Raw genomic sequence first — 24,675 nt, 5'->3', positions numbered from 1 at the left:
GCGCCATTCAATAGATTAAAAAGACTTCGAAAGATGTCGCTGAGGCAGTCAGTTTACATCTTAAGTGTTGCTTGATCGTTCACTACGGTTCATTCGCTCGTGCGAGTAGTGAAATGTGTGACAGCATCCTCATCGAATATGTGCACCGTTAATTTTTAGTTTTACATATCGCACTCACCACCATTGTGCGCGGGTGTTTTCAATAGCCTTATAGCTATCAATTTATTTTACAGTGAGTAACATCATCATTAGTATAACTGCAATTGATAATTATGTATCATGTCAGTCATAATCTATGAATTATGTAAATCATTAATTTTTGTAACAAATTGTTTAATATTTTTTAATAAGAAAATAGAGTAATATTTTTTTCATAATTTTCCATAGAAATTTGGATAACCTAACTCTTAAAATTACTAACACTATTCCCGAGTAGAAGAGGAATAACACACGAAGAATAATTGATTCATTAAAAAATGATTATTTATGAGATTTTATTCATTGATTTTAAAACAAGAATCAACGAATATTTTTTTTCATCCATAATATTGTGGGATATATGGTGTATTGTATAATGAGTACATCTACAATATAAATGACATTCGAAAGCATTTGGCACAAGATTCGTGGGTGCTATTTTAAAATGTAGCTTTGCGACATCATTCTCTACGTTTGCATTATTGTAATGTGTGTATATATTAATATATTCTCTATGAAAAGAATTACTGAAAGGTTTATGACTCCGTCTTGTGAAAAACGATACCTCTTGAGATTCGTCTAGTTTTCGCCTGTTCAAATCAGTAAATCAGTTTCGCTATTTTCATAAAACATTTTGTTCACATCACTTTGATGTATCGATATTTACGAAAAAGAAGTAAGGAACATAGAATCGAAAGATACTAAAATTTACTGATTAATACAAGCTATAGCTTACATAATTCCACGTGTTTTGAGGGACTGTCAAGGTCTCATAACGAATAGCTTAATGCAAATTATTTTTTCAGCAGTTAACAACATCGTGATTAGATTAGGTCAAAAATTATGTTCTTCGTTGCTTCAACTTTTTATGTTTTTTATCTGTTTTAATTATTGTGTTTGACTAACTTAATTTTTTAATAAAAATTAACACGTCACCTGATAAAAAAATAATGCGTCAGCAGCACGTGCATCTTACTACATTTCATGTTTAAATTAAAATTTAACTATTTTTATTGACAAACGTTTAAATTTCATCACTATGTGAATGTCTATGTTTAAGATAATACGAGATTTTCCAGAGAATTACAAAATCTTTAATATTAATTTATAAAAGATGTGATTAAATCGTCGATAAAATAGGAAATGATTATATTAGTGAGCCCATATTTTTAATTTCGAGTACATGTTTTTTATTTTTATTTAAAGTAATCGCTGGGTTTATTATCTGAAGTTAGAAACGTGATTTTCTTTATCTAATACACACAATTTATCGCTAAAATACAGAACTATGATTCGTTGCTAAAAAAGCGAATAATCTATTTGTATATTGTACTATTCCGTAAAAAAGATTCTTGACATTGGAATTTTAATAAATGATTAGCGAACAAGCAAGGATTTTATTAACTTTATTTGTTATATAACATTTAGTGTTATATTACATTTAGTGTGTCATATAAAACGTAGTTATTATCAAATCGTATTTTTTACAATTGATAACTTAATAAGTTGTTGAGTGTATGCAGTGATTTATCAACAAGGATTTCCTCGTTCATAAGTAGGAAGTTTTAGTCTCTCATATAATTATAGCACCACGATCGAGTAATTTATTTTGCACCCGGAGCTTATAATCACTAGATGTTATATTACATCATTATGCGCGCATATAAGCATTATATCGCAAATTGTATGTATGATATCTCGCATGACACATTGGTATGCCACATGACACGGTACAGAAACGGTATGTCACGTTCGATCAAGATTGAAGTATTTTGGGATATCTGCCAATGAATCATTTTTAAGAGATCGTCTTTGTGAAGAAGCCAAGGAACTACCTGTATGCTTCTACAAGTATATTATGCTAAAAAATTATATTATATTAATTTGTTTCTGTTTAGGTAAAAAAGCTACAATTCAGATTTTGATATATGGGCAATTAGTTTGATCTCGTTAGGGATATTTTATCGATAACATTTTTGGTCATTCTTTCAACAGTCATTTCCTTATCACTGTCGTATACATTACACCTGTTGATACATTGCCAAATCACATGGACGGTGATTCATTAAATAGATCAGGGGCACGGATTAATCCGTTAAAGGATTACATTTCATGTTTTGTAGTTATTATTTTCATTTACCTTATCAGTGCGTAAATTTTTTTTTCTAACCTAACGATTGCTTATCAAACAGACATTTCGCCGTTTGGTAACCCTTCGTCGTATCTTTTTATAGCTTTTTCACTTCATTCTCGTCTTACGTAATTTCTAACCCACGTATGACGTGAGCAACAGTAATGTAGACGTGTTTCCGTTCATTTCTAGATCTTTCTTGAAAGATTGTCCCACCATAAGTGACGTAAGATGGCATCGCTGAAACTATTAGTGGGGGGTGCAAGCGCCATCGGTGCTAGTGCTCTTACTTCTTACCTATTGATGTCCGATAATACCGTAAGTATACTTGATCATTATTGAAATTTAATTAATTTTAACTACCTTGCCCTTTGGTTCTTATTTGTAGCATTTTTTTTTTTTTCGCAAGAATTTGTGCAATCACAACGGAATTCTTCATTTGAAAATTATTTGTCACTAAAAAGCGCGGGAACAAAGGTAATGCGATATCAGCAAAGATGAAACTGTTGGGATCTTTTTTATATTTTATAAATTTTTTTAACCTGTTTCATTCTTCATAATAAATTTATTATTATAATTGCCGTTATTTAGCTCCTTTTCCTCTTTTCTTATGCAGACTGTAAAATATTTAAAACTGCAAATAAGAGCAAATTTTGGAAGTCACCGGTATCGTTATCGTTATAGTTTCTACCGGTCACTGAGTTCTCGAATTTAGCTTATACCTTGACGAGAAGTTATTACTGACCGTAATTTCTGCTGGCAGTCAAGGCTGTATAGTGTTTCGAGATCAGGCCGCAATCACGTGGTTACCAAAATTTCACTGCTGGGAAGGTCTGTGCCAGGCCAGGATGAGCTATCAGGGATGCTCGTCTATTTCGATACCTCATTGTTTTTCGCGTCTACAGTTAATTTAAATATATGATCATTTATTCTGATTAGACAACATGTCGTTGAAAGAACTATGAGCATCTATTAACGAAATGTTTCCTTGTAAATACGTATCCATGCATATGATATTAAAAGGATAAAACGTGTGAGCTTTGATTACTGTTCATAACAGATAGAAGTTTCGTGTTTTTATATATACGTTTTATATATTTTTATTTATTTATTTTTTATATTTTATATATACATATAAAATAAATAAACAATTAAATTCTGTCACATAGTACGTATCATCAAGCACTAATAATTGGTGTAGTGCTGGGGTAGAGAAATTTTGGATTATAGGAATCTAATGTCATGCTGTCACAATTATTTTTCTCCTTTTTTTATTTTATATTAATTTATTGTCTTAATTAAAAAATAGTTCTTTTTTTTCATGTATACGTTATAAAGTTGTTAGTGAATACTGTCGTGTATTTTCTTCATCGAATTGAAGATTTACAGTTACGGAAAATTTATTTTCAACGAGCAGATGTTTAACAAAATAAAATAAGATAAAACTACAATTTAGTAACTTTGCCATAAATCACCTCATTTCTTCAGGTTTTTTTTCTTTTTTTTGTTTTTTTTTTTTTTTTTTTTTTTTTTTTTTTTTTTAATGCTGTGTTTTAGCATTAGGAGAGCTTGAGAAGTTACTATCTTTTTACTCCTTTTTTACAAAAAGACAAATGACATTCAGTGATTTTTGTTCACCCGTTATATACATTGGACGAGCGGTGATCTCTTCCTCACTCTGGATATCATACACGTACAGGCAGAATTCAATGTAGTTAAATCCATAATTTTTGCAAATATCTTGAAAACTAAGACTGAGCGGTAATTCTTGTTCAAATAATAGTTGTTCAGAATTTCGCGCTCTATAATATACTTCAAAATCATCGGGATCTGTCAACACATTCTGCAGCTTTTTCAAATTGTTTTTTACAAGAATATAATAAAAATGCATTACTTTTTCAAGCTTTACAGATCTATAATTCTTATTAATGGTACAATACAACGTGTTTTGGAAAAACCAGAAAAAAGATAAACACATTTAGAGCAAAGTCATTAAATTTACATAAAAAATTATTTTTATGATTAATACCCATCAGGACTGATTAAATGATTAAGGAATGAAAAAAAAAAAAAAAAAAAATGGAATAAGAGGATATAGTAAAAAATTGATTATATGTACATTAGAAGAAAAATATTTCTACTATTTTATACGATGTGTGGAAGATACGTAAAACATTTGTTTACAAATAATGAAGCCAAGTATAAAAAGACAAAATGACAACGTTATTTCATTAATTTTTCTTTCCGTACTTATACTCTGAATTTAAATGACTATATTTAAAAATAGTGAATACTAAACGGGAGATGTGCGTAATAGACGTGCGACCAATTTACACTTGCCGTTATGTCGAATAAAAATCACGACAAAAATGTGATGCTACTGAGCAACTAATGAGCATTGTTTTACATTATCTACTGTGAAGTGGCATATATATAATATATGATATTAATATACATCTGTAATGATATATCGTGAACAAATTCTTTTCTTATTAATATAATAAGAATAATATTAGCATAAATTCGTAAAATTTAATTTTTTATACAAAAATGTAGATACGAGATCGATATTTATCAAATTAGAAATTGAATTAATTTGATATAAATTGTAACAACAATAAATTTTATCGTTAACTGATTAAGATTGATTATTCAAGACCGGAAATTAGCATGAAATTCAATCTACAGAAATAAATGTATGAGGATTACTTTCTTATTTTATTTTACTCGCTCTATTTTCAAAGTTTTCGCGATGTAATATTATGAAATGTATTATGCAAATTCAGCGGTAATATTTTTATCTATTGTAGGTACATGCGGATGTGCCACAAACAAGACCAGCGAAGAGACCTTTACCAACAAGAGAGGAACAATTGAAGACATTGAAGAATCATGAAGAATACGATATTCTTATCGTTGGTGGTGGTGCGACGGGGGCCGGATGTGCATTGGATGCTTGCACACGAGGTGATTTGTTAATTTTTGTATTACATTAAACTAAACGATTATTTATTAACCGTACCCTATGTTTAATTTTCAGGTTTGAAAACAGCTTTAATTGAAGGGGATGATTTTGCTTCTGGTACATCTTCTAGAAGTACAAAGCTTATTCATGGTGGTGTGCGTTACCTACAAAAAGCTATAATGCAATTCGATGTAGAACAATATAAAATGGTCAAAGAAGCATTACATGAACGGGCATCCATGTTACACAGTGCTCCTCATTTAGCTCATCCTCTACCTATTATGTTGCCTGTTTACACGTATGTTAATCTCTGATTATCTTTATTTGTTTTTTGTTTTAATTATCTTCATTTGAAATGAAAACTGTAACTAGAACTATTATGTAATATCGATTTATCTCCAATAGGTGGTGGCAGATTCCCTACTACTGGTTTGGTATAAAAATGTATGATCTCGTTGCTGGAAGCAAGACGGTGAAATCGTCTTATTTCCTCAGTAAAAGTAATGCGTTAGAATTATTTCCCATGTTGAAAGGAGACAAATTAACAGGAGCTATTGTTTATTATGATGGTACATTTCTATTGAGTGTTATTTGTTATTTTTTACTGACTTTTTTAAGCACAGTGTAATTTCCTGCTATTTTGATGTAACAGGTCAACAGGATGATGCCAGAATGAATTTGGCAGTTGCTCTGACTGCCTCACGGCATGGTGCCACGGTTGTAAATCACGTTAAAGTTGTCAATCTCTTGAAAGGCCTTGATAAGGTATTGACATTGATATCACTTGACTGTATATAGTAATAAGATCAATGTAAAAATAAATTATTTATTGAGATAACATATCTATTTCGTGAAGGATGGTAATCGAGTACTTACTGGTGCTCGTGTAAAAGACGAACTTACGGGTGAACAATGGGATGTGAAAGCAAAGGCGATAATAAATGCAACAGGCCCATTCACTGATCATATTAGAAAAATGGATGATCAAAACGTTAAAGAGATCTGCTGCCCCTCTTCCGGTGTTCATATCGTTCTTCCAGGTTACTACAGGTGAATAATTAAGTAAAACTTAGATGTTGGAAATATTCAAGAGATTTACGTTAATCATATAAAATGCATTTAGCCCTGACCAGATGGGTTTATTGGATCCAGCAACAAGCGATGGTCGAGTGATATTTTTCTTACCTTGGCAGAAACAAACGATCGCAGGAACGACAGACTTACCTTGCGAAGTAACGCATAATCCTCGACCTACTGAGGATGAAATTATGTTTATTTTACGCGAAGTGAAAAACTATCTCAACCCAGACGTTGAAGTTCGTCGTGGAGATGTACTATCCGCTTGGAGCGGAATTAGACCTCTTGTTTCTGATCCTAACAAACCAAACACCCAATCTCTTGCCAGAAATCATATTGTGCATGTTAGTCCCACAAAACTCATCACAATAGCTGGAGGAAAATGGACAACGTACAGGGCAATGGCTGAAGAAACTATCGACGCAGCTATTAAAGGCATGACGTGATATATATGTTAGAAGTATTGTAAAATTTGGTAATTAATTTTTATGTTATTTGTTAAGCTTGCGACTTAAAGCCTGAAAGACCCTGTCAAACAAATGGCTTTCTCCTTGAGGGAGCTCATGGTTGGAGTCCAACGATGTACATCAGATTAGTACAAGATTTTGGCTTAGAATGTGAAGTTGCACAACATTTGGCTAAAAGTTATGGAGATCGTGCATTTGCTGTAGCAAAGATGGCTTCTCTTACTGGTAAAAGATGGCCAATAATAGGCAAAAAACTTCATCCTGAATTCCCATATATCGACGCCGAGGTGAATACTATCAAACATAAATTTCAATAATTCCTTTTTTATTCATTGTAACAATTAATCATTATTAATGTTAGATTCGATATGGAGTTCGTGAATACGCGAGAACGGCAATCGATATGATTGCAAGACGATTAAGATTAGCTTTTCTGAACGTTCAAGCGGCACAAGAAGCTCTTCCAGGCATTATTGATATTATGGCAGAAGAATTACATTGGTCACCAGAAGAAAAGAAAAGACAACACAAAGAAGCCAGTGATTTTCTCGCTAATGAAATGGGACAAATGGTTAATCGTGCGTCACGTGACAAAATACCTATCAATCTCACAAAGGATGAAATTCAATTATATATTAAACGTTTTGGAATCATCGATAAAGACAACAAAGGCTACGTTTCCATTAATGATATTAGGCGAGGACTTAAGGTTTGCATAAAATATGCTATTAATTTTATGTTATTTAAATTTTGTTTTTTTATTTTTCTTTTGCTTTTGTTATATGCATAATTATCAATGTACAGGTACTTGGCATAAAACTGAATGAAGATGAAATGCACACTTTACTCAATGAAATTGATCTCAATTATAATGGGCAAATGGAGTTACAAGATTATTTACAGGTAAATCGTAAAACACATATTTAATCAGAAACTTTTTTTTACTATTCACAGTTGTTCGGTGACAAGGAAGTACCTGGTGAAGAGCTTCATGAAATACTGCGCGAAATCGACACTAATATGAATGGTCAGGTCGAGTTGGACGAGTACCTTCAGGTCTGTGAAAGCTCGCACGCACGGATTTGGCGTATAGACTTGCTGCTGCTTTCAAATTTCCTTTGTTACGTTATTTTACATATATATTTATATTTGACTCTCAATCTTTTCTTGTTTTTAACATTATTTGGAGTCAATTTATTGTCTAATATAAGACAAAAATTTGAGAAAGACCTGTTGGATATAGTGATACCCATAACATTTTTTACTTCTTTATTTTGTAGTAGTTTATAGTAGTAGTAACAAGTTTTTTAATATTCTCTTTTTATTGCACGAATAGTCTAGACCTTGTCTACATATAGATAGTAACCTGTCTAATCAAAGTTTGCCTTGTCTTAATGTCGTGATTATAATATTTCTATGAATATTCGAACCTCTCCGCCTCCTCTTCTGTCTTGTAAACTATCTTGGTATCATGCTGCTCTTGTGCCAGATTGCAAAACTTATTATTTTGAAGTTCGAGATATGGTTTCCTCACGTTCATAATTCTTAAAATTAATTTTTTCTTTTCCATTTAATACAGATGATGTCGGCCATCAAATCTGGACATGTGGCGTATTCGCGTTTTGCAAGGATGGCAGAAATGGAAGAAGCTCAACATGAAAAAGAAATATTGAAAAAACAGATCAGCGTAGAGAGATCAGGTGGTGGATTGTAAAAGAGATTTACGTTTTGCGGCACTGTACAATTCGCACGCTTTTAATATGCGATTCACATATTCGGAACGCAGCTCTGCGACGAATTCTTTATTACAGAACCATTGTTCACTTTGAATTTCAATTGTAGCCCACTCTAGTACAAATATTCTAGGATTACTATTTTGCAAATCTACTTAACTCTTCTCATACTTTCTATTTCGTTGTATGTAGCTTTCAAGCTTTCAACAAATGAAATGAGGAAGAGAAAGAGAAAGATTTTGACCTCGCAAATGTAAATCAGTTGCAGCTGTATGAAATCTTATTCTAATGATCAATGTCAAAGAAAAGGCACGAATTTTAATTTCAATATGTAAATATCTTTGTGTACAGTGTTTGAGTTACATTAAGTAATAGAACAGATGTGTTCTAATTTGTATATAGGTCCTGAAATGCACCGGTGTGAGTAGAAAACTATAGTTAAATATATTGTTGTATATTGAATCGGTACAATTTTCAGAATCCTATATACTTCCATAAACATAACACAAAGTTTTCACTATTTATCGGTCGCAAACATTTTAAATGTCATGTTCATCGAAACTACACTTTCATAATTACCAGGATTCAATGTTACAGAACATAAGTACCAATGCAAGTTGGTAAGAGAAAATATATAATTTTATTTATAATTTATTATTATTCACTTGCTGTAACAAAAAAATAATCCAGTACTGTAAACAATTCCTTGTCTAGGTATGTTACATACGACGTAATTACACATGCCATTGGATTGTAAGCTCGATTTTATTTTTAGAATTTTCAAAGATGAATTTATTTATAAGTAATGTTAATTACTACTGGTGTATATTAGAGATCAGTTTACATAGATTGTCTGATTATTTAAATGTAATCACTTATTTAATTTATTATTGCTAACATCATACAGGCACTACATATGATCGATGTTAGAGATTAATTTATTTCACTTGTCACTAGTCATTGTCATTGACTTAATAAAAAGCCATATTGGACTATTATTGTCATGTGTCAAGACCTAGCCTAATCCTTATTTTCAAATACATCAATTATTTTGATGTCGTCTTGTTTATTATAAATCTTTTTTTATTAAGTTAAACTCGATTAATATCTTTAGATATCTTTAACGAAAATTTCTGTTGCTACGCATAGAATATCCATCTTTTAGTTAATTATGAGTCTCAAAATAAAAAAAACAAAATATAAAAAGAAGTCGGTAAACTCTTAGTTTTTAATTGAACTAACTTTCAACGTTGCATGCAATCTATTCAATCACTTCATATATGGCTAACTGAAAAGAAAGAGTTTCGAACAGTTCGTTTCTCATCGTGACAAGGACGACGGTATAACTAGGGAGTGTTAACAGCTCTTCCCTTCAGCAAATCAACATCATTATTTGGCAATGAGTTAATGTTTCCATAGCATAATAAAATGAGAAAGAGAAAGAGCATACCTATAATGACGAGATATCAATGATCACGACCCTACTCAAGCGTGGCCCTGACCGGGGGGGTACTGGTAAAAAGAGGGGAAGGAAGGCCAGAGAAAGTAGGTGTGCATCGCTTATCCCTCTTCGACGGGGTGGGCGTCCGACGGTTCCTGCGTACGCCCCTGTCTAACGAACCTCTGCTCGCTGCTAGCTATCGCGAATAAGCAACAACCAATCAGAGCTCTCATCCGATCACTTGGCGGACAGCGACGTTGCCACCTTGTGTACCGCCCCACGGCGAAAGTAGTCCTCTCATAGCGGTATTCGTAGCCCTGTTTTCGCGAGGGACGGCCGACCAACACGTTGCGGGTCTACGTGCACGTGTTGAAATCACGTTGAAATCGAATCGTGCGCCAGGTGATACGAAACCAGCGTAAGATCGTTTTTTGAACGAGAACTCTCAGTTAAAGAACTTTGATAGAAAGATTTTTACGTCGATCGCCATAGAAAGAAGGGGGAATATTGGCTTGTCCTATATCTCTATTTTTGGCGGCAACTTTAAACGAAGCGTCAATTTTTTGGTGTTATCACAGGAATTAGTTAAACTAGTGTTACAGGGTGAATTTTTAATTGAATTTTGTTTTGCGTAATTACACTTCTTCCTGAAAAAGAAAATACCAAACACAGGTATACTGACGAAAAAAGGAAGCAAAGCATAGATCGTCGACCACGATCACTCGCTGAATAGTGCGCGCGCGCGTACCACAGACGCTTGAGTATAATGCATGTCGGTGTGTAGGTGTAACATAAGCGTGCTATTAAAATAACGAATATTGCTGTCAAACAATGTCTATCTGTTCCTTTTCATTGCGTAAAGTTCTTCAAAATTAGTAATATCATAAAACATACGATTAAAGTTTAGTTATTCGTTACGTTCTATAATGGCTGTCTCGGAAACAACTACAAAGCCAAACAAATGAAACAGGAAGTGTAGCAGGCACAAAAGGGTTACCAGCTCGGTTCTTGAAGAAAAAAACGAGTGGCGGGAGTACAGAGTGGACGTTTCTACGGAGGAGCCACGTGCCGTTCGCGAGTTAGGTGGAGTCCCATGTGCAAAGTGGGTGGAGGCTGCATCGTGAGGCTGCCTTCCCTGTTATCGCAGGTACGTCAACGTGTTAGTGAGCGGACAGCCGACAAGCGACCGAGTGGGCGGGTGTGACGACACACGGTGTGCTTCTGTGTTGGTGGTTATGCGCGTCCTTGCCACGGCGGGCAATATTTCGAGCGACGGCGGGTGGGGCGGTAGAAACAGGGGCGTAGAGAGGCGGTCCTCGATTGGGTTCTCGAGGAGTGCTCTCTGGCCTTCTTTGTCTTCGGAGAGTGGTCTTCGCACGTGTCGATATCGTTTAAGTCGTTGATGTTTCCTGGTCGTCAGTCACTCGAGAATTCAGTTTGTGTTCACCGTTTATCCTCAATTTTTGTTAAATCGTGATATTTGAATCGCGAAGTGCGTGTAGGTTGATTGGAAACAAAGAAAAAAGAGAAACGGATCCAAATGCAGTATTTGAGTAGTAGGGTAGTTACCAATGTAGTTAAGTCGATTGTAGATTCATATTTTAAATAGCTTAACTAAGGAATGGTCTTTTCAGATTAAACGCTCTCCAAGCGAGCAATTTCATATACCGCGGACTAAATAGTCAGTCTGGTTTGGTATAGCAAAGAATGGATTCCTAGCATAAGGGTACTCAACGTAAATTTAGCGTTGACGTCGACGTTGTTTGCGTTAAGGATATATTACCGATATATTCATCATGAAACGAAGTGTGGATGGGCGAAATATCACACAGGTGAGATGATTGGCAGGTTTTGTTTCATCATTCGTACAGAAATGGAGTTAGCAGAAATGAGAAAAGCATTAAAATTACTTCACAGGAGGAGATAGAAGACCATGATCCCTTACAAACGCAACAGCAACAGGATGAAGCTGAACAGCAACAACAACTAGAACAACAGACTGCTCAACCTCAAATTCGTTTCCTAAGTGCAAATGTTTTGCAACAGTTACAACAACAGCAAGATGTTCAACAACAAACACAACAACAACAGCAGCCACAAGTTATTACTTTGCAGCAATTGCAAAATTTTGTGCCTTTACAGACTCAACAACCACAACATGATCAACAAAGAGCACAAACCATTTCTGTTCAATCTTTACCTCAACAATTTTTACAGGTATGAGTTGCACTTTTAATATAGAGACGATAATAAGTCAATTGTTTCTTTTTTGAGAATAACGATTATTTTAGGGTGCTCAGTTGATCAGTACTCAGACTCAGGCTGCACTTCAGCAGCAGCAACAACAAACACAGCAGCAGCAGACACAACAACAGCCGCAACAACAGCAACAACCACAGCAGCAACTTAGTTATAGTGTTATACCACAGATGCAAACTGTTAACATAGATGGTCAAGAAGCACTTTTCATTCCATCCTCTGCCATGTCTGCTGCAGGGGGGCATCATCAAAGCCAACCCACAATGCAATTTGCCACTGCTAATGGACAACAAGTTCAACTTGCAAGTCAGCAAGTACAGCTGGCTAATGGTCAGACTATTATTACACCACAGCCAGTTAGTTTAATAAGATCACCCAATGTCTTTCCTTCTATCATACAAAATATCACTGGACAAACTGTACAATTACCAACAGGTACATGTTTTGAGATTGTTAAGTGACTATTATAAAGGCTAGTACATTTGATTTAATATTCTTCACATTTAGGACAAAGTGTGCAAGTTAGGCCACTCCAGTTTCCTATGCAGCATGTTCAACAAACTGTGCCTGTGCAAGTACCGGTCACTGCTAGTAATGGGCAAACAGTATATCAAACTGTACATTTTCCTGTTCAAGCGCTGTCTAGTGTTTTCAATGTGCCTGCCACACAAATGATACCACAAATCACGCAAGTACTATGATTACATAAATAGAAGTTTTTCGGTCGTAAGAATTAGTATATATCGTTTGAAATATAATTTTTTTGCAGCAAATTCCACAAGTAGCTCAAATAATCACACCAAATGGGCAAATTCAGCAGGTTCAAATTGCTAACTTACCTCAACTTCAAAGTTTGCAAGTAAATATTTAAAAAAATGATTTATCATAATATGACAATGTATTTTCTATTAAAATAATCTTAATATTAGAGTCAGCAGGTAACTCAAGTTGCACAGCAAGTTGCTCAGCAACAAGCACAACAACAAGTAGTGCAACAACAAGCTCAACCACAAGTAGTACAGTCTGTACAGCAGCAACAGCAACAACAAGCGGCACAAGCTCAGGTACAGCAACAGCAGCAACAACAAGTACAACAAGTTGTACAACAAGTCATACAACAGCAGCAGCAGCAACAGCAAGTTCAACAAGCACAGCAACAATCATCTGCGCCATCGTCTACTGTAGCGACCTGGAGTACGACAGTAACAACTCCAAGCAACGTTCAAGTAAAAAATCATGGAAGATATACAGGTTGCCCATTTGAAGTTTTGCACTCAATTATTTTTTAAACTATGGTTTGTTTCAAAAAGTGTTTCAAATGAAACTTTCCCTGTTTCAAACAGCACATCTTATAATGGCCATAATCTTAACCTTCAACGACCTTTATATACCAGAGTATTTAGGTCAATGAATACATCCTAAACTACATTATCCACTTATATAAAAAAAAAGAAAATATATATCTAGCAAAATTTTATGACCATTATAAAATGTTCCCCTTGAAACAGAGTAAGTTTCATTTGAAACATTTTTTGAAACGAACTGTAGTTTAAGAAGCACTTGAGTGCAAAATTTTAAAAGGGACACACTGTATTAAGGAGTTAATTATCTTTTGAATGTATCATTAAATATTTATTTTTATAGGTACTCGGAATAGGTGCACTTGGAAGACCAATGCAAGGGGGTAGTAACGTAATTACTACAAAAGATGGGCAGAAAATTGATGTACAAACGTTATCAGCTTTAACAAGACCACCAGAGACAGTTGAAGGTGATATAAAAGTAACTAGTATTGATGCCAGACAATTAGCCAGTGGTCAAGTTATACATATTTCTGCTGCCCAATCAACGCAGTCTGCTGTTCAACCTATAACAATTGCAGGCATGTATACCAGTGATATGTTAATTTTAATTTTTTTTTATATGCATCAATCAGAAAAGGTTTAACACTTTAATTTCATGTATATTTCATAGGAACACAAGCTCAACAGCTAACTTTAATTCCTGCATCTGCGTTAGCAAACTTAACTGCCCAGCAAGGTAACATGATGAGGAGCGTTGGTAGTGGGAGTATAATGCAACTTCAACCTGCTGGCGGAATGAACGCTACAAATGGTTTTCTTCAGTCGATACCTGTGCAAAATATTCCAGGTCTGGGTAATGTGCAAGTTATACCTGCGAGCGCTCTACAACCCGCCACTGTTCAGACATTACCTGCGACAGCTGCTGCGCCTATTGTCGCTGCCCCAACCGTGCAATTAGATTCAAATGATCCGACAAAATGGCAAATTTTACAAACTCTTCAGTCAAACAATACATTAACAACACCCACTCCCACGTCGCATCAGCATCAAGTAACCACTGCAACATCTGCGAATATCGAAACCGATTCTAACAAACAGCATCGTAGAAGGGTCGCATGCACGTGTCCTAATTGTGGTGATGGTGATAGGTAGGATTTTAAAAATAATTCTTGCTTATTTAAATTCATAATAGTTTTGTAAATTTAAATTTATTTGAATAGAAATAGAGACATGACTAGGAAACGGCAACATGTTTGCCACATACCAGGTTGCAATAAAGTATATGGGAAAACAAGTCACCTCCGAGCTCATTTGAGGTGGCATACTGGAGAACGACCATTTGCTTGTAGTTGGACATTTTGTGGTAAGAAATTTACTAGGTCGGATGAGCTTCAGAGGCATCGTAGAACTCACACTGGTGAAAAGAGATTCCAATGTCCCGAATGTACTAAAAAATTCATGCGATCGGACCATTTGACAAAACATATAAAAACACATACAAAAATTCGCAGTACGGTAAGGAGAGTTATACTTCAATTAAAATTGTGATTTATAAATAAATGGAAAGATAAAAATAAAAAATACGGAAAGGTTATGCATTTACAAATTTTTATAGTTTTTGTTCTATTATAGGAAGCAGCTACGTCAACTCAGGAAGGTTCTTCCGACAGTCAATCTTCCACGGAAGAGAAAATTATTATCGCTCTACATAAAGACACGGAACAATCTGATATCGTTATTTCCGAACAAATGGACGAAATAAAACCTCAACCAACGAATCATGTAACAAATGAATAAAAAGAATTCATGTTCTCCCCATGTGGGTTCCTTTGCCTCTGAAAGGTTTAGGAATAAGAAAACTGTTGGCTGAAACGTTGGTTGTTACGTTAACGATATCGATGAAATCTTAATAAATCTAAGTAGCGTTACATTGTTTATGATAGTTTTCAAAGATTATTGTAATTATTTTCTGCGATAAAATGAAAAGAGAGAAAACTTTTTACAGGGATTATCATAATTCGATATAGTGTATAATCTATTTTTGTATTGATAAATGAATTCTGTAAATATGTATAATAATTGTATATTAATTGTAAAAAGAAAGATCTTTTGCACAAAATGAATTTTACACTTATAAACGGTTTTTGATATTATGACTTATAGACATGTTCAGTTTTTCACCTTATAGCAAAATTTTTATAGCATGTAGGAACAATAACGTTGCATTCAATTGCAATATTTTTCAGGCATAATATTTAGATAAAGTATTCAAAATAAAAAAATCAAAGGTAAGATGTTTAAACGTTCATATTTATTTGTTCAGCGACGAAAATTTTTCTACAAGAAAAATGTTTGTTACCTATATTTATATACTATTATATATTAGCAATACCTTTTACAACCGATATTTTTCGAATTGACATATATTTTGTCATTCGTACTTTTACATTTTTAATGTAATATAAAATGTTTTTTTAGAAAAGAAACTAAGTTTCTTATGATATATTTTATCCTTAATTTTTTTAGAAATAAAATCATTTTTCACTCCGACCTTTTATTTTAATAAATTAAAAAAAAATTAATAAATTTCTATTGTTAAAACTGGAATTTAACTTCTAAACTACATGAATGAATAAGGATACAATTACGATTGGAATGTTTAAAAACGGATGTGTGTTTCTCTAGCGGAAAGCGAGGATGTAGATTTTTTTCCTACAGCCAATGGTAAAAGAGTTACAACCGAAAGATACTGTTCTCGTTTCACTGCCATGACTTTAAGAGCTCCCAGGTGATGTATTCAGGTGTATTCGACGTATGCATGTTCGATCGAATATGACTCGTCAATACTATAAACAAACGGTCAACTCTTATCGGGATGTGCATTAATTTGATCACCCGTATGTGTGACGAGTCGATCTTGACTTGTACTCGTAAAAAACACCAGTATATCTAAATCATTCGGCTCTGGAAAATTTTGGAATGTTGTGGATTCTGTTCCTTCATAGTGACTCAAAAACGGACACAAAGTGCGGTAGTTTCAAAGACCGTCCCGCTTTGGACACAAAATATTTTTGTCAATTTTAGGTATATAGCTTATAATTTATTAAATTAGACATTTAATATATACCCTTAAAGCATAGAAATGATTAAATATGAATATAGAATACCAAAAAAATGTTAAAATTATTTTTGCGCTAACCTAATTGTAGTATTTTCTCTGTAGGAGGTATAATCTTATCTTATAAAATGTACTTCAGCCATTGTATGTTTTTAATGGTTCATTAATGGTTTAATTCGAGCGTACGAATCAACTTAAATTTACTTAAATTAATAATATTATTTTTATAATGCAATTTTAACAGGGGTGACAAATACTTTTATAAAAACTGAACAAGAATGCCTGCACCACCTCCTCCTCCACCTCCTCTTTTTAATACATCTGGAGCTGGTGTAGGAGATCAAGATAGGAGTTTACTTCTTCAATCAATTCGAGCTGGGAAGACTTTGAAAAAAACTGTGACTATAGATAAAAGTGCACCTGTAATTAGTGGTATGTTGTATAGGATATATATTTCCATATAAATGATACATCTATTAGAAATTATTATTATTATTATTATTATTTTAGGTAAAGTAAGAACTGAACCAGGAAACTCTTCTTCCTTAAATACTAAGGAAAATAGTTCTAATATAGCGAACAGTGGTATTAATGCAAGTAATGGAGGACCCATAGGATTAGGTGGATTATTTTCTAGTGGTATGCCTAAATTGAAGCCTACAAGACTCAGGACCTCTTCAGGTGAAAAGAATACTAGTAATGTAAATAATACAAACCTTGGTCAATCAACTGTTTCTAGCATAAAAAGAGGTCCACCTCCAGTCCCACCACCAGCTACTCAAAAACCACAAATATTTACTCAGGTAAAAATATATTGACAATTACCTTAAAAATGTAAGATTAAGATTTTATGCATTATTTTAGAAGACCAACTCAATGTCAGGACAAAGTATCACAGATTCTGCTAATTCCAGTGCAGAAACATCTAAGGGATTTGGAAAGCCTATCCTTGCACCTAAACCACCTTCTTCATCATCATCTGTGTTGCACAAACCATCACCACCTCCTAAGAAATTAAACTTAACTACTGGAGGAAGTGTGTCAAGGGCACAAAGTATGCGATTGCCCAAATCACCCTCTGTACTTGCCCCAACTTCAGCATCTCTTCATCAGTCTCAGGATTGCCTAAATGAAACCCAGCCAAGGCCTACAAATCGAATTCTTAGACATCCAAACGCGAAACCTCCCTCCCCACCTACTTCTAGAACAAACAGTGTAACCACTACGGCGACTAGAGTGGCACCACCACCACCTTCTAGAGTGACTGTCAGCGCACCAGGTATACCACCTCCACCTCCACCTCTTCCACATCGTCCAGCTCCTACTCATCAGAGACTAGCTCCACCACCGCCACCACCGCCAACACCTCCTACAAGGAGTTCTTCCATGCGCAATGGACAGATGATGAGTACTTTAGATTTAGAGGTTCGATTTGCGGACATGTTTCATTCTATTGTGAATTTTCCGCCACCGGAGCCATTCAAGGGATTCACGAAAATCTACAGCAGCAGAAATGGTGAGAATGACATGCTTGAAAGTCATTTATCCTTTTCCTTAAATTATATTATTAGACAATATACTGCTGAGTTGTTCCTGTAAAATTTTGTTCAATCTTGGAAACATTTATTATATATTTGCATGTTTAAAAATATTCATCGCTTTTCACATAATTTACTAATGACAATGAATCACCATATTGAATTCTTATTTAACAGATGAATTAGTTTGTTTTGTTTCTGTGCATGAATAGAAAATTTATTTTCTTGCTTGTACATTTATATGGCATAAAGTAAAATTAAGAATGAAAAATAAACTATATTCTAATTTAACTATTCTAATCACTTATTAGGCATAAAGTAAAATTAAGTATGAAAAATAAATTATATTCTAATTTAACTATTCTATTTACTTACTATATATTATATATTATGATATATCAAGAAATTAAGAATGATTCATAAACCCTAAATCATGACTAATACTAGGTGCTTGTCTAAATATTTGAAATAATTAAATTATTGTTCTGCACTAATGCTAATTGCTTGTATGCGTGATGCACATCTTGAAATTACAACTGTATGTTAAGGTCTGATTATCGAGCGAAGTTAAGATTCGTCAAGAGGAAAGTAATAGAAATATTTGAAAATTCCAGCGGCAAAACAGCAAGCTCCTGCACCACCCATGCAAATGTCTTCTATATCCAATACAATGGTACCATTAAATACATCATCTGGAGGTTAACTGTGACAATACAGTACAACTTCTTTGGCACATAAAACGTTTCCAAGTAATTTGTTATATTTATTATATTGTACGATTAGTCTTAATAATTTTTGAAGCATTATTACAACGAAATGGAAAATTTAGATAAATGAAAAAAGAAGTAAAATAAAAGTATTAGAACCATCATATATAACAAAGTACTATGAACATTTCGTGTATTATGAAGTATTATAGACATTTCATTTTATTATGAACATTTTATGTTTATTAATAATAAAATGTTGATTTTAATGTTTATGATATCATAGTTCTATACATTATTTCTTTTTATAAACTGTGGTATATCATATTGTGTTATTATTAAAACACAGTAAATTTAAAAAAAAATTTGCAATTATATGTATAAATAATTGATCATATATGTTCATCAGTGTAATATTCTGAATGGTTTTATAATAAGAACAAATCTTATATACTTTTATTTATAACAACGACTTTTTATTATTAACTAATGTACAATATTAAATATCAGAATTTTTTTTAGATATAGTTTATTGTAGCTGGCAGTTAAACGATGTGAAACTTTCCTAATTCTATATTATTGTAAATCGAAGACTCAGTCTATTTTGCAAGTTTCATGTTAATAATGAAATAGATACAATATATATAAACAATGATTTTTAATGCTCACGGTTTTATTTAAAAAGACAATATAATCTTCGCGACAGTGTCGATAAATAATAAATCATAAACGTCCATTGTCCCAGTATAAGAAAAAATATTTGTTATTTTCTTGCATCTAATTGAATTAATTGAAATTTTCACATCGGTAACTTAACTCGGGACAATGCAGAAACTGATAATTAAATTAGAGTGATCTTTATATTTCAAGTTCCTTTTCAATAATCCTACGATACTCATCAAAACCTCCCTCGATGCATCGAACAGAACCTTCTGCGCATACCCAAAGTTCAGTGCATACCATGCGAATTAATCTTTCATCGTGTGAAACTAATATAACACCTGCCTGAAAAATGATTTAAATAAGAATTATCATAACAAATTAAAATGAAATATAAATAAATTGAAGAAAACTATTTACCTGACAAGTATTTAGTGCTTTACCTAAAGCTTCAATAGATTCAATATCCAAATGATTTGTAGGTTCATCAAGTACTAAAAAGTTTGGCATGGCAGCACACATTAAGGCAAATGCTACTCTAGATTTTTGCCCACCAGATAAAGAACTGATCGTCTGTAGTGCTAAGTTACCACTTATTCCAAAGCTTCCGAGCATTCTTCTATACTCTTCAACTGGTTTTCCTGAAAAAATCAAATGGAGAATCGACTTATAAAAGTCATTACTAATATTGTTTATGTATAAATTATAAATTAACTAGTACCTGGGAAATGATTTTGCAATAGTTCAACTGGACATACGCGCATATCTAATTGATCTACATGATGTTGACTAAAATATCCAAATTTCAAATTTCTATGAACATGCACTGTGCCTCGTGTTGGATTTAGTGCACCTGTTATGATCTTTAAAAGTGTTGTTTTACCGGCACCATTCTCTCCCACGATACAAATGCGAGATTGTAAGCTAGCAGTTAAATTAACGGCACTGAATATACATAAATTATCGCTTTCTTTAGTATAACTAAAAGAGACTTCGTTAAGTTGTAATATTGGAGGACTTAATGGTGTAACATCTGGGAAACGAAGAGTTACTTCTCCTTCTTTCTCCATTGGTTTAAGCTCTGGTCTGTAGAAAATAATAAAACTTCATGTAATAATATCTCATAAAAATTTGTCAGTTATTTTCATTAGATTTGTTGAACTTACAGTTTTTCTAACATCTTGATTTTACTCTGTACACTTGAAGCGCGATTAGCGTTATATCGAAATCGATCAATGAATTCTTGTACATGTGCTCTCTTAGCCTGTTGAGCTTCATATTCCCTCTGCTGATTTCTTTCACGTTCTCCTTTAGTTTTTGCAAATTGTTCATAATTACCTCGATATGCCTCAATTTTCTGTCCACGTAAATATAGTATGTCCGTGGGAACCTATTGTCAAACATAACAAATTTTTCGATTGTATAACGTAAAAAAATGATTCAATGATGTAAAGCAGTCTGTACCGTATCCAAGAAATTTCTGTCGTGAGATACCACGAGCAAAGTAGTTGGCCATGACTGTAAATATTTCTCTAGCCATAATATAGCTTTAATATCAAGCATATTCGTAGGTTCGTCAAGTAACAGAAGATCAGGTCTAGAAAATAGTGCTCTTGCAAGCGCTAATCTCATTCTCCAACCACCAGAAAAAGCTTTAGTGGGCCACAATTGTCTTTCAACAGAAAATCCAAGTCCTGACAAAATTGCACTGGCTCTAGCAGGTGCTTTATCTACTTCAGCTAATTGCATTGCTTCATATATTCTAGCTAATTCTTCGCCTAATGCATCTCCTGTTTTACCACCTTCCTTTTCAATTACTGCTTGCAATTCTGCTTCCTTGCTAAGTAACATACTTCTCTCTTGGTCACATTCCAATACAGATTCCAAGGCAGAAGTATCATCTCCAGCAACTTCTTGTTCTACATGTAAAACTCTTATATGAGATGGTATTCTCAATTGTTTACTGAAATGATTAGAATGAAATGAACTAAATAGAAGATAAATAAGGTATATGGAATTTGAATAATTATTATGGGATACTTTAGTACCTAGATATCATCCTTAATAAGGTAGTTTTACCGAGCCCATTTCTACCAATAAGGCCATATCGTCTACCAAATGCAAGTGTTAAGTCAGCTCCTTGCAATAATATTCTATCTCCATATGCTATATCAAAGTTTTCTATCCTAATGTCTTGAGTCTTATTTACACCACTCTTAGTTTCCATTCTACTGTCCTTTTTACTTGTCATCTGACTTGCACTGGCAGATTCTATGCCTTGACTAATGGTGTTAATTCGTCCACTTAATTCATTGTTACTTCTTTTTTCTTGTTTCTGTTGTAATTTTGCTTCTGCCTTTTCTAACTTCTTGGCATCTACCTTCTGTTGAGGGACATTTTTTAATCGAAATAATATCTAATTATTAAATATCCACAGAATAAATTGTTACCATGGCATCATCTCTTGTAGTAACCCATATACTCTTTATTTGTTCTACTTGAGCCTCTAGAGTAGCAGCCATAGTCCCCAAATGTACTGGTGCATTCAATACTTTGTTCACTCCATTTTTTCTCCTTTCAACATTTCCATCATTTGAATTGCCCTTTAGCATTTCTAATAGTTTTACACATATTTGCCTACAAATGAAGAATTCTAAATTGTAAATCTAGGCAAAAAGTTATATAATATGGTGAAAAAATGAATATCAGAAAGAACTGTAAATTGAAATTAGAACTTCAAATTATATAATCAGAAATAAAATAAATTTAACAATATTGATAGAACATAACTGACGATATAAAAATGACAAGTGCGAACACGTTTACAGACCTAACCTCATTCTCTGGTTTTTCTGCAACTTCGTGTAATACCTCTCCTATTGCTTCGTAAACCTCGTCACCGTCCTCAAAGTCATCCTTAGAACTGTCTAATATACCTTTATGGAAACGAATATTTATATTAGTTAAAAGTTTGTATCGTTTACGAATTAAATAACAAAAATTTCATAACTTATAGGTTAATCTCCAGAATATACCTTCCACATATTGATACAGATCATCATCTATCGTGGGAAATTGACTACGAATATATTCACCACAGACTGCCATGCCAATTAACGTGTTTAACGAAAATGTCAAAACGAATTTACTTCGAATGATTTATAAAACGATATGCTTGACAGAACCAGACGTCAGAATTCCTTTGAACACTACAAACACATGTTTACGCCATTTTAGAATGTAGTGCTGTAGTCAAGACATCGTCCAGGTAGCTTAATTTAAATTTAAGTAAGTTCCCGTCACGTTCGGTTTATGCATGATTTTATTTACTACATTTTCAAAATCTCAGTTCCATATTAGTAATCTATAAAATTTCTTCGGAATTCAATTTAATGTTTTATATTAAATCTAATGGCAAAGTAGCCATTTTGAAGCTGTCAAAACGATTCTTGTCTGATTGTATGTAATATTTGTTTCTTTGAGTTTTGACATTTGCTTGGGATTATTATTAAATTTTTATATTGTGGACTACTCACATCGTAAAAAGTGCATATAATCACAAATGTCAAAATGGTTTAAAGTCAATCAAATGAACAATAAAGATTTATCACTACTGCGAAAGAAAAATGTCAAAGAAAGTTAATGCAAGTGGTGTGAATTTTTGCAACGTTATCCAAAGTCTTTCTCTGATGATTGTGTAGTAGAATCGTCGTTGGATTTATTTGCGTGATTTAAATTGTTTAAAGAGGAAACAATACAGTTTTGTATAAAATAGAGAAGATGGCGACCGACATCGAAGAATCAGACACCGATGATCACGAAAGGCCAGCTCCTCCGAAACGGCAATGTACACGAGTTAAAGTTAACGAGACAATTTGGGATATGGTAATTATGACATATAATATTAAAAAATCATTTAAATCCCAATAGGTACATTAATCTTGTGTTTCATTTCTGTAAAGATAAAATTAATAAATCATAGTCCTTTAATTTTTTAATTGTACAGTCTATTTAAACATTTACTTTGTAGGAAAAGAATTCAAATGGGAAAGAGGAGATAATACAAGAAACAGAAAACATTGAATATGATGATACAGAAAGACAAGCAAGGGAAAAATTGGAAAGATGGCAAGATTATCAGGTGACCAAAGGGTATGTGGATAATACCATTAACAAAGTATTGGAAAATTACTTTATGGGAACATCGTCTTCTTACTCTCTGGAAGAATCTAGATTTCAATTGTTTAAAGGAAATGATATGGAAGATACTGCAGTTACGATGGCAATTCGTAATCATGGTTTAGTTCAATCTGCAAGACTTGTTTCTCAATCCAGTGCTTTTTACAGTGACAAAGCTCCAGGCTATTGGACTAATAATGAATATACAGATGTACATTGTTCTTGTCCTTCTAATCGCATACAAGGTGGTGGAAATATTGAGAAGTCTATAGCTACTACATCTACAAATTCATTGAGACTGAATGATTCAAAAAGCACTGAGGAATATAACAGACTTGATTGGGATCTGGATAAAATAGATGAGAATGATGAACAGGAGAACTTTTTAGAAAGAGCTGTGGCAGAAGCTATAAAGAAGAAAGGGCTTAGTGCTCTAAGTGTTGATTATGGTTGAGCAAACTAATGCTCATATCTTAATATATGATTATACAATAGCATTGCATATAACTTTTTATCTTTGCAAATCTATTTCGATTTGTATGAACAACTGCATAGATGACATTCATCAGAAGTCTTGCAAGTAATTGTATTTTGTTAAAACAAAAAATTTTGGTAACTACCTATTTCTTTATTCATCACAAACAGATATATGTTTAGTTATGCATAAAGTTGTACCATATATATACCAGATTGAAATATTTTCGACAAGAAATTAGATTTCATTAATATATAAAAAGAGATGAATATAGTACAAAGTTTTGTTCATGATTAATTGAACTACATTAAATCAAAAGTTTAAGCATATTTAATTTACTGAAAGAGCAGTTTCAACAAACTCAGATACTTGAATTATTCCAAGTATGTACAATAACTTTATAACATGATTTAATGATTGTTA

The 24,675-nt window shown here is 33.3% G+C and overlaps 5 protein-coding genes across 11 annotated transcripts; 4 read left to right on the top strand and 1 right to left on the bottom strand.

Annotated features, from left to right (window-relative positions):
* Nucleotides 1–47: 47 nt before the first annotated feature.
* Nucleotides 48–8,874, top strand: Gpo1 (glycerophosphate oxidase 1). Of its 3 annotated transcripts, none has more exons than XM_017897062.1 (12): nucleotides 48–232; nucleotides 2,522–2,647; nucleotides 5,140–5,296; nucleotides 5,370–5,592; nucleotides 5,700–5,863; nucleotides 5,947–6,059; nucleotides 6,151–6,344; nucleotides 6,418–6,806; nucleotides 6,875–7,125; nucleotides 7,200–7,547; nucleotides 7,643–7,741; nucleotides 8,418–8,874. In XM_017897062.1, the coding sequence occupies exons 2-12, from the start codon at nucleotides 2,561–2,563 to the stop codon at nucleotides 8,550–8,552; spliced, it is 2,160 nt and encodes a 719-aa protein (XP_017752551.1). In that variant the 5' UTR covers nucleotides 48–232; nucleotides 2,522–2,560; the 3' UTR covers nucleotides 8,553–8,874. The 3 variants fall into 3 exon arrangements, with proteins under 3 accessions (XP_017752551.1, XP_017752549.1, XP_017752550.1); XM_017897060.1 differs by lacking the exon at nucleotides 7,643–7,741 and adding an exon at nucleotides 7,793–7,894 and having other exon boundaries at nucleotides 50–232; XM_017897061.1 differs by lacking the exons at nucleotides 48–232; nucleotides 7,643–7,741 and adding exons at nucleotides 827–874; nucleotides 7,793–7,894.
* A 2,211-nt stretch (nucleotides 8,875–11,085) lies between these two features.
* On the top strand, nucleotides 11,086–15,384 carry LOC108545428 (transcription factor Sp4). 2 transcript variants are annotated; one of them, XM_017897043.1, is made up of 11 exons: nucleotides 11,086–11,159; nucleotides 11,647–11,844; nucleotides 11,930–12,229; nucleotides 12,304–12,706; nucleotides 12,779–12,963; nucleotides 13,041–13,130; nucleotides 13,201–13,497; nucleotides 13,916–14,153; nucleotides 14,246–14,723; nucleotides 14,796–15,090; nucleotides 15,208–15,384. In XM_017897043.1, exons 2-11 carry the CDS (start codon nucleotides 11,809–11,811, stop codon nucleotides 15,370–15,372), a joined length of 2,487 nt encoding a protein of 828 aa, XP_017752532.1. In that variant the 5' UTR covers nucleotides 11,086–11,159; nucleotides 11,647–11,808; the 3' UTR covers nucleotides 15,373–15,384. The 2 variants fall into 2 exon arrangements, with proteins under 2 accessions (XP_017752532.1, XP_017752531.1); XM_017897042.1 differs by lacking the exon at nucleotides 11,086–11,159 and adding an exon at nucleotides 11,389–11,573.
* A 966-nt stretch (nucleotides 15,385–16,350) lies between these two features.
* LOC108545444 (WAS/WASL-interacting protein family member 3) lies at nucleotides 16,351–18,975 on the top strand. The gene is made up of 5 exons (XM_017897065.1): nucleotides 16,351–16,659; nucleotides 16,938–17,125; nucleotides 17,204–17,496; nucleotides 17,558–18,209; nucleotides 18,846–18,975. The coding sequence occupies exons 2-5, from the start codon at nucleotides 16,972–16,974 to the stop codon at nucleotides 18,932–18,934; spliced, it is 1,188 nt and encodes a 395-aa protein (XP_017752554.1). The 5' UTR covers nucleotides 16,351–16,659; nucleotides 16,938–16,971; the 3' UTR covers nucleotides 18,935–18,975.
* A 744-nt stretch (nucleotides 18,976–19,719) lies between these two features.
* Nucleotides 19,720–22,829, bottom strand: LOC108545443 (ATP-binding cassette sub-family F member 3). 2 transcript variants are annotated; one of them, XM_017897063.1, is made up of 9 exons: nucleotides 22,634–22,829; nucleotides 22,429–22,534; nucleotides 22,049–22,235; nucleotides 21,647–21,981; nucleotides 21,063–21,561; nucleotides 20,765–20,988; nucleotides 20,320–20,684; nucleotides 20,019–20,239; nucleotides 19,720–19,943 (listed from the first exon to the last, which is right to left on the bottom strand). In XM_017897063.1, exons 1-9 carry the CDS (start codon nucleotides 22,704–22,706, stop codon nucleotides 19,797–19,799), a joined length of 2,157 nt encoding a protein of 718 aa, XP_017752552.1. In that variant the 5' UTR covers nucleotides 22,707–22,829; the 3' UTR covers nucleotides 19,720–19,796. The 2 variants fall into 2 exon arrangements, with proteins under 2 accessions (XP_017752552.1, XP_017752553.1); XM_017897064.1 differs by lacking the exon at nucleotides 22,634–22,829 and having other exon boundaries at nucleotides 22,434–22,509.
* LOC108545445 (uncharacterized) lies at nucleotides 22,811–24,231 on the top strand. 3 transcript variants are annotated; one of them, XM_017897068.1, is made up of 3 exons: nucleotides 22,811–22,886; nucleotides 23,300–23,483; nucleotides 23,629–24,231. In XM_017897068.1, the coding sequence occupies exons 2-3, from the start codon at nucleotides 23,379–23,381 to the stop codon at nucleotides 24,229–24,231; spliced, it is 708 nt and encodes a 235-aa protein (XP_017752557.1). In that variant the 5' UTR covers nucleotides 22,811–22,886; nucleotides 23,300–23,378. The 3 variants fall into 3 exon arrangements, with proteins under 3 accessions (XP_017752557.1, XP_017752558.1, XP_017752556.1); XM_017897069.1 differs by having other exon boundaries at nucleotides 22,842–22,886; nucleotides 23,374–23,483; XM_017897067.1 differs by lacking the exon at nucleotides 22,811–22,886 and having other exon boundaries at nucleotides 23,204–23,483.
* Nucleotides 24,232–24,675: the final 444 nt, after the last annotated feature.

This window comes from Eufriesea mexicana, unplaced genomic scaffold (genome assembly GCF_001483705.2).
Source record: "Eufriesea mexicana isolate 0111107269 unplaced genomic scaffold, ASM148370v2 scaffold450, whole genome shotgun sequence".
Classification (NCBI taxonomy): Eukaryota; Metazoa; Arthropoda; class Insecta; order Hymenoptera; family Apidae; genus Eufriesea; species Eufriesea mexicana.
The sequence above is the reverse complement of the archived record's forward strand: the minus strand, read 5'-3'. Positions and strand labels throughout refer to the sequence as shown.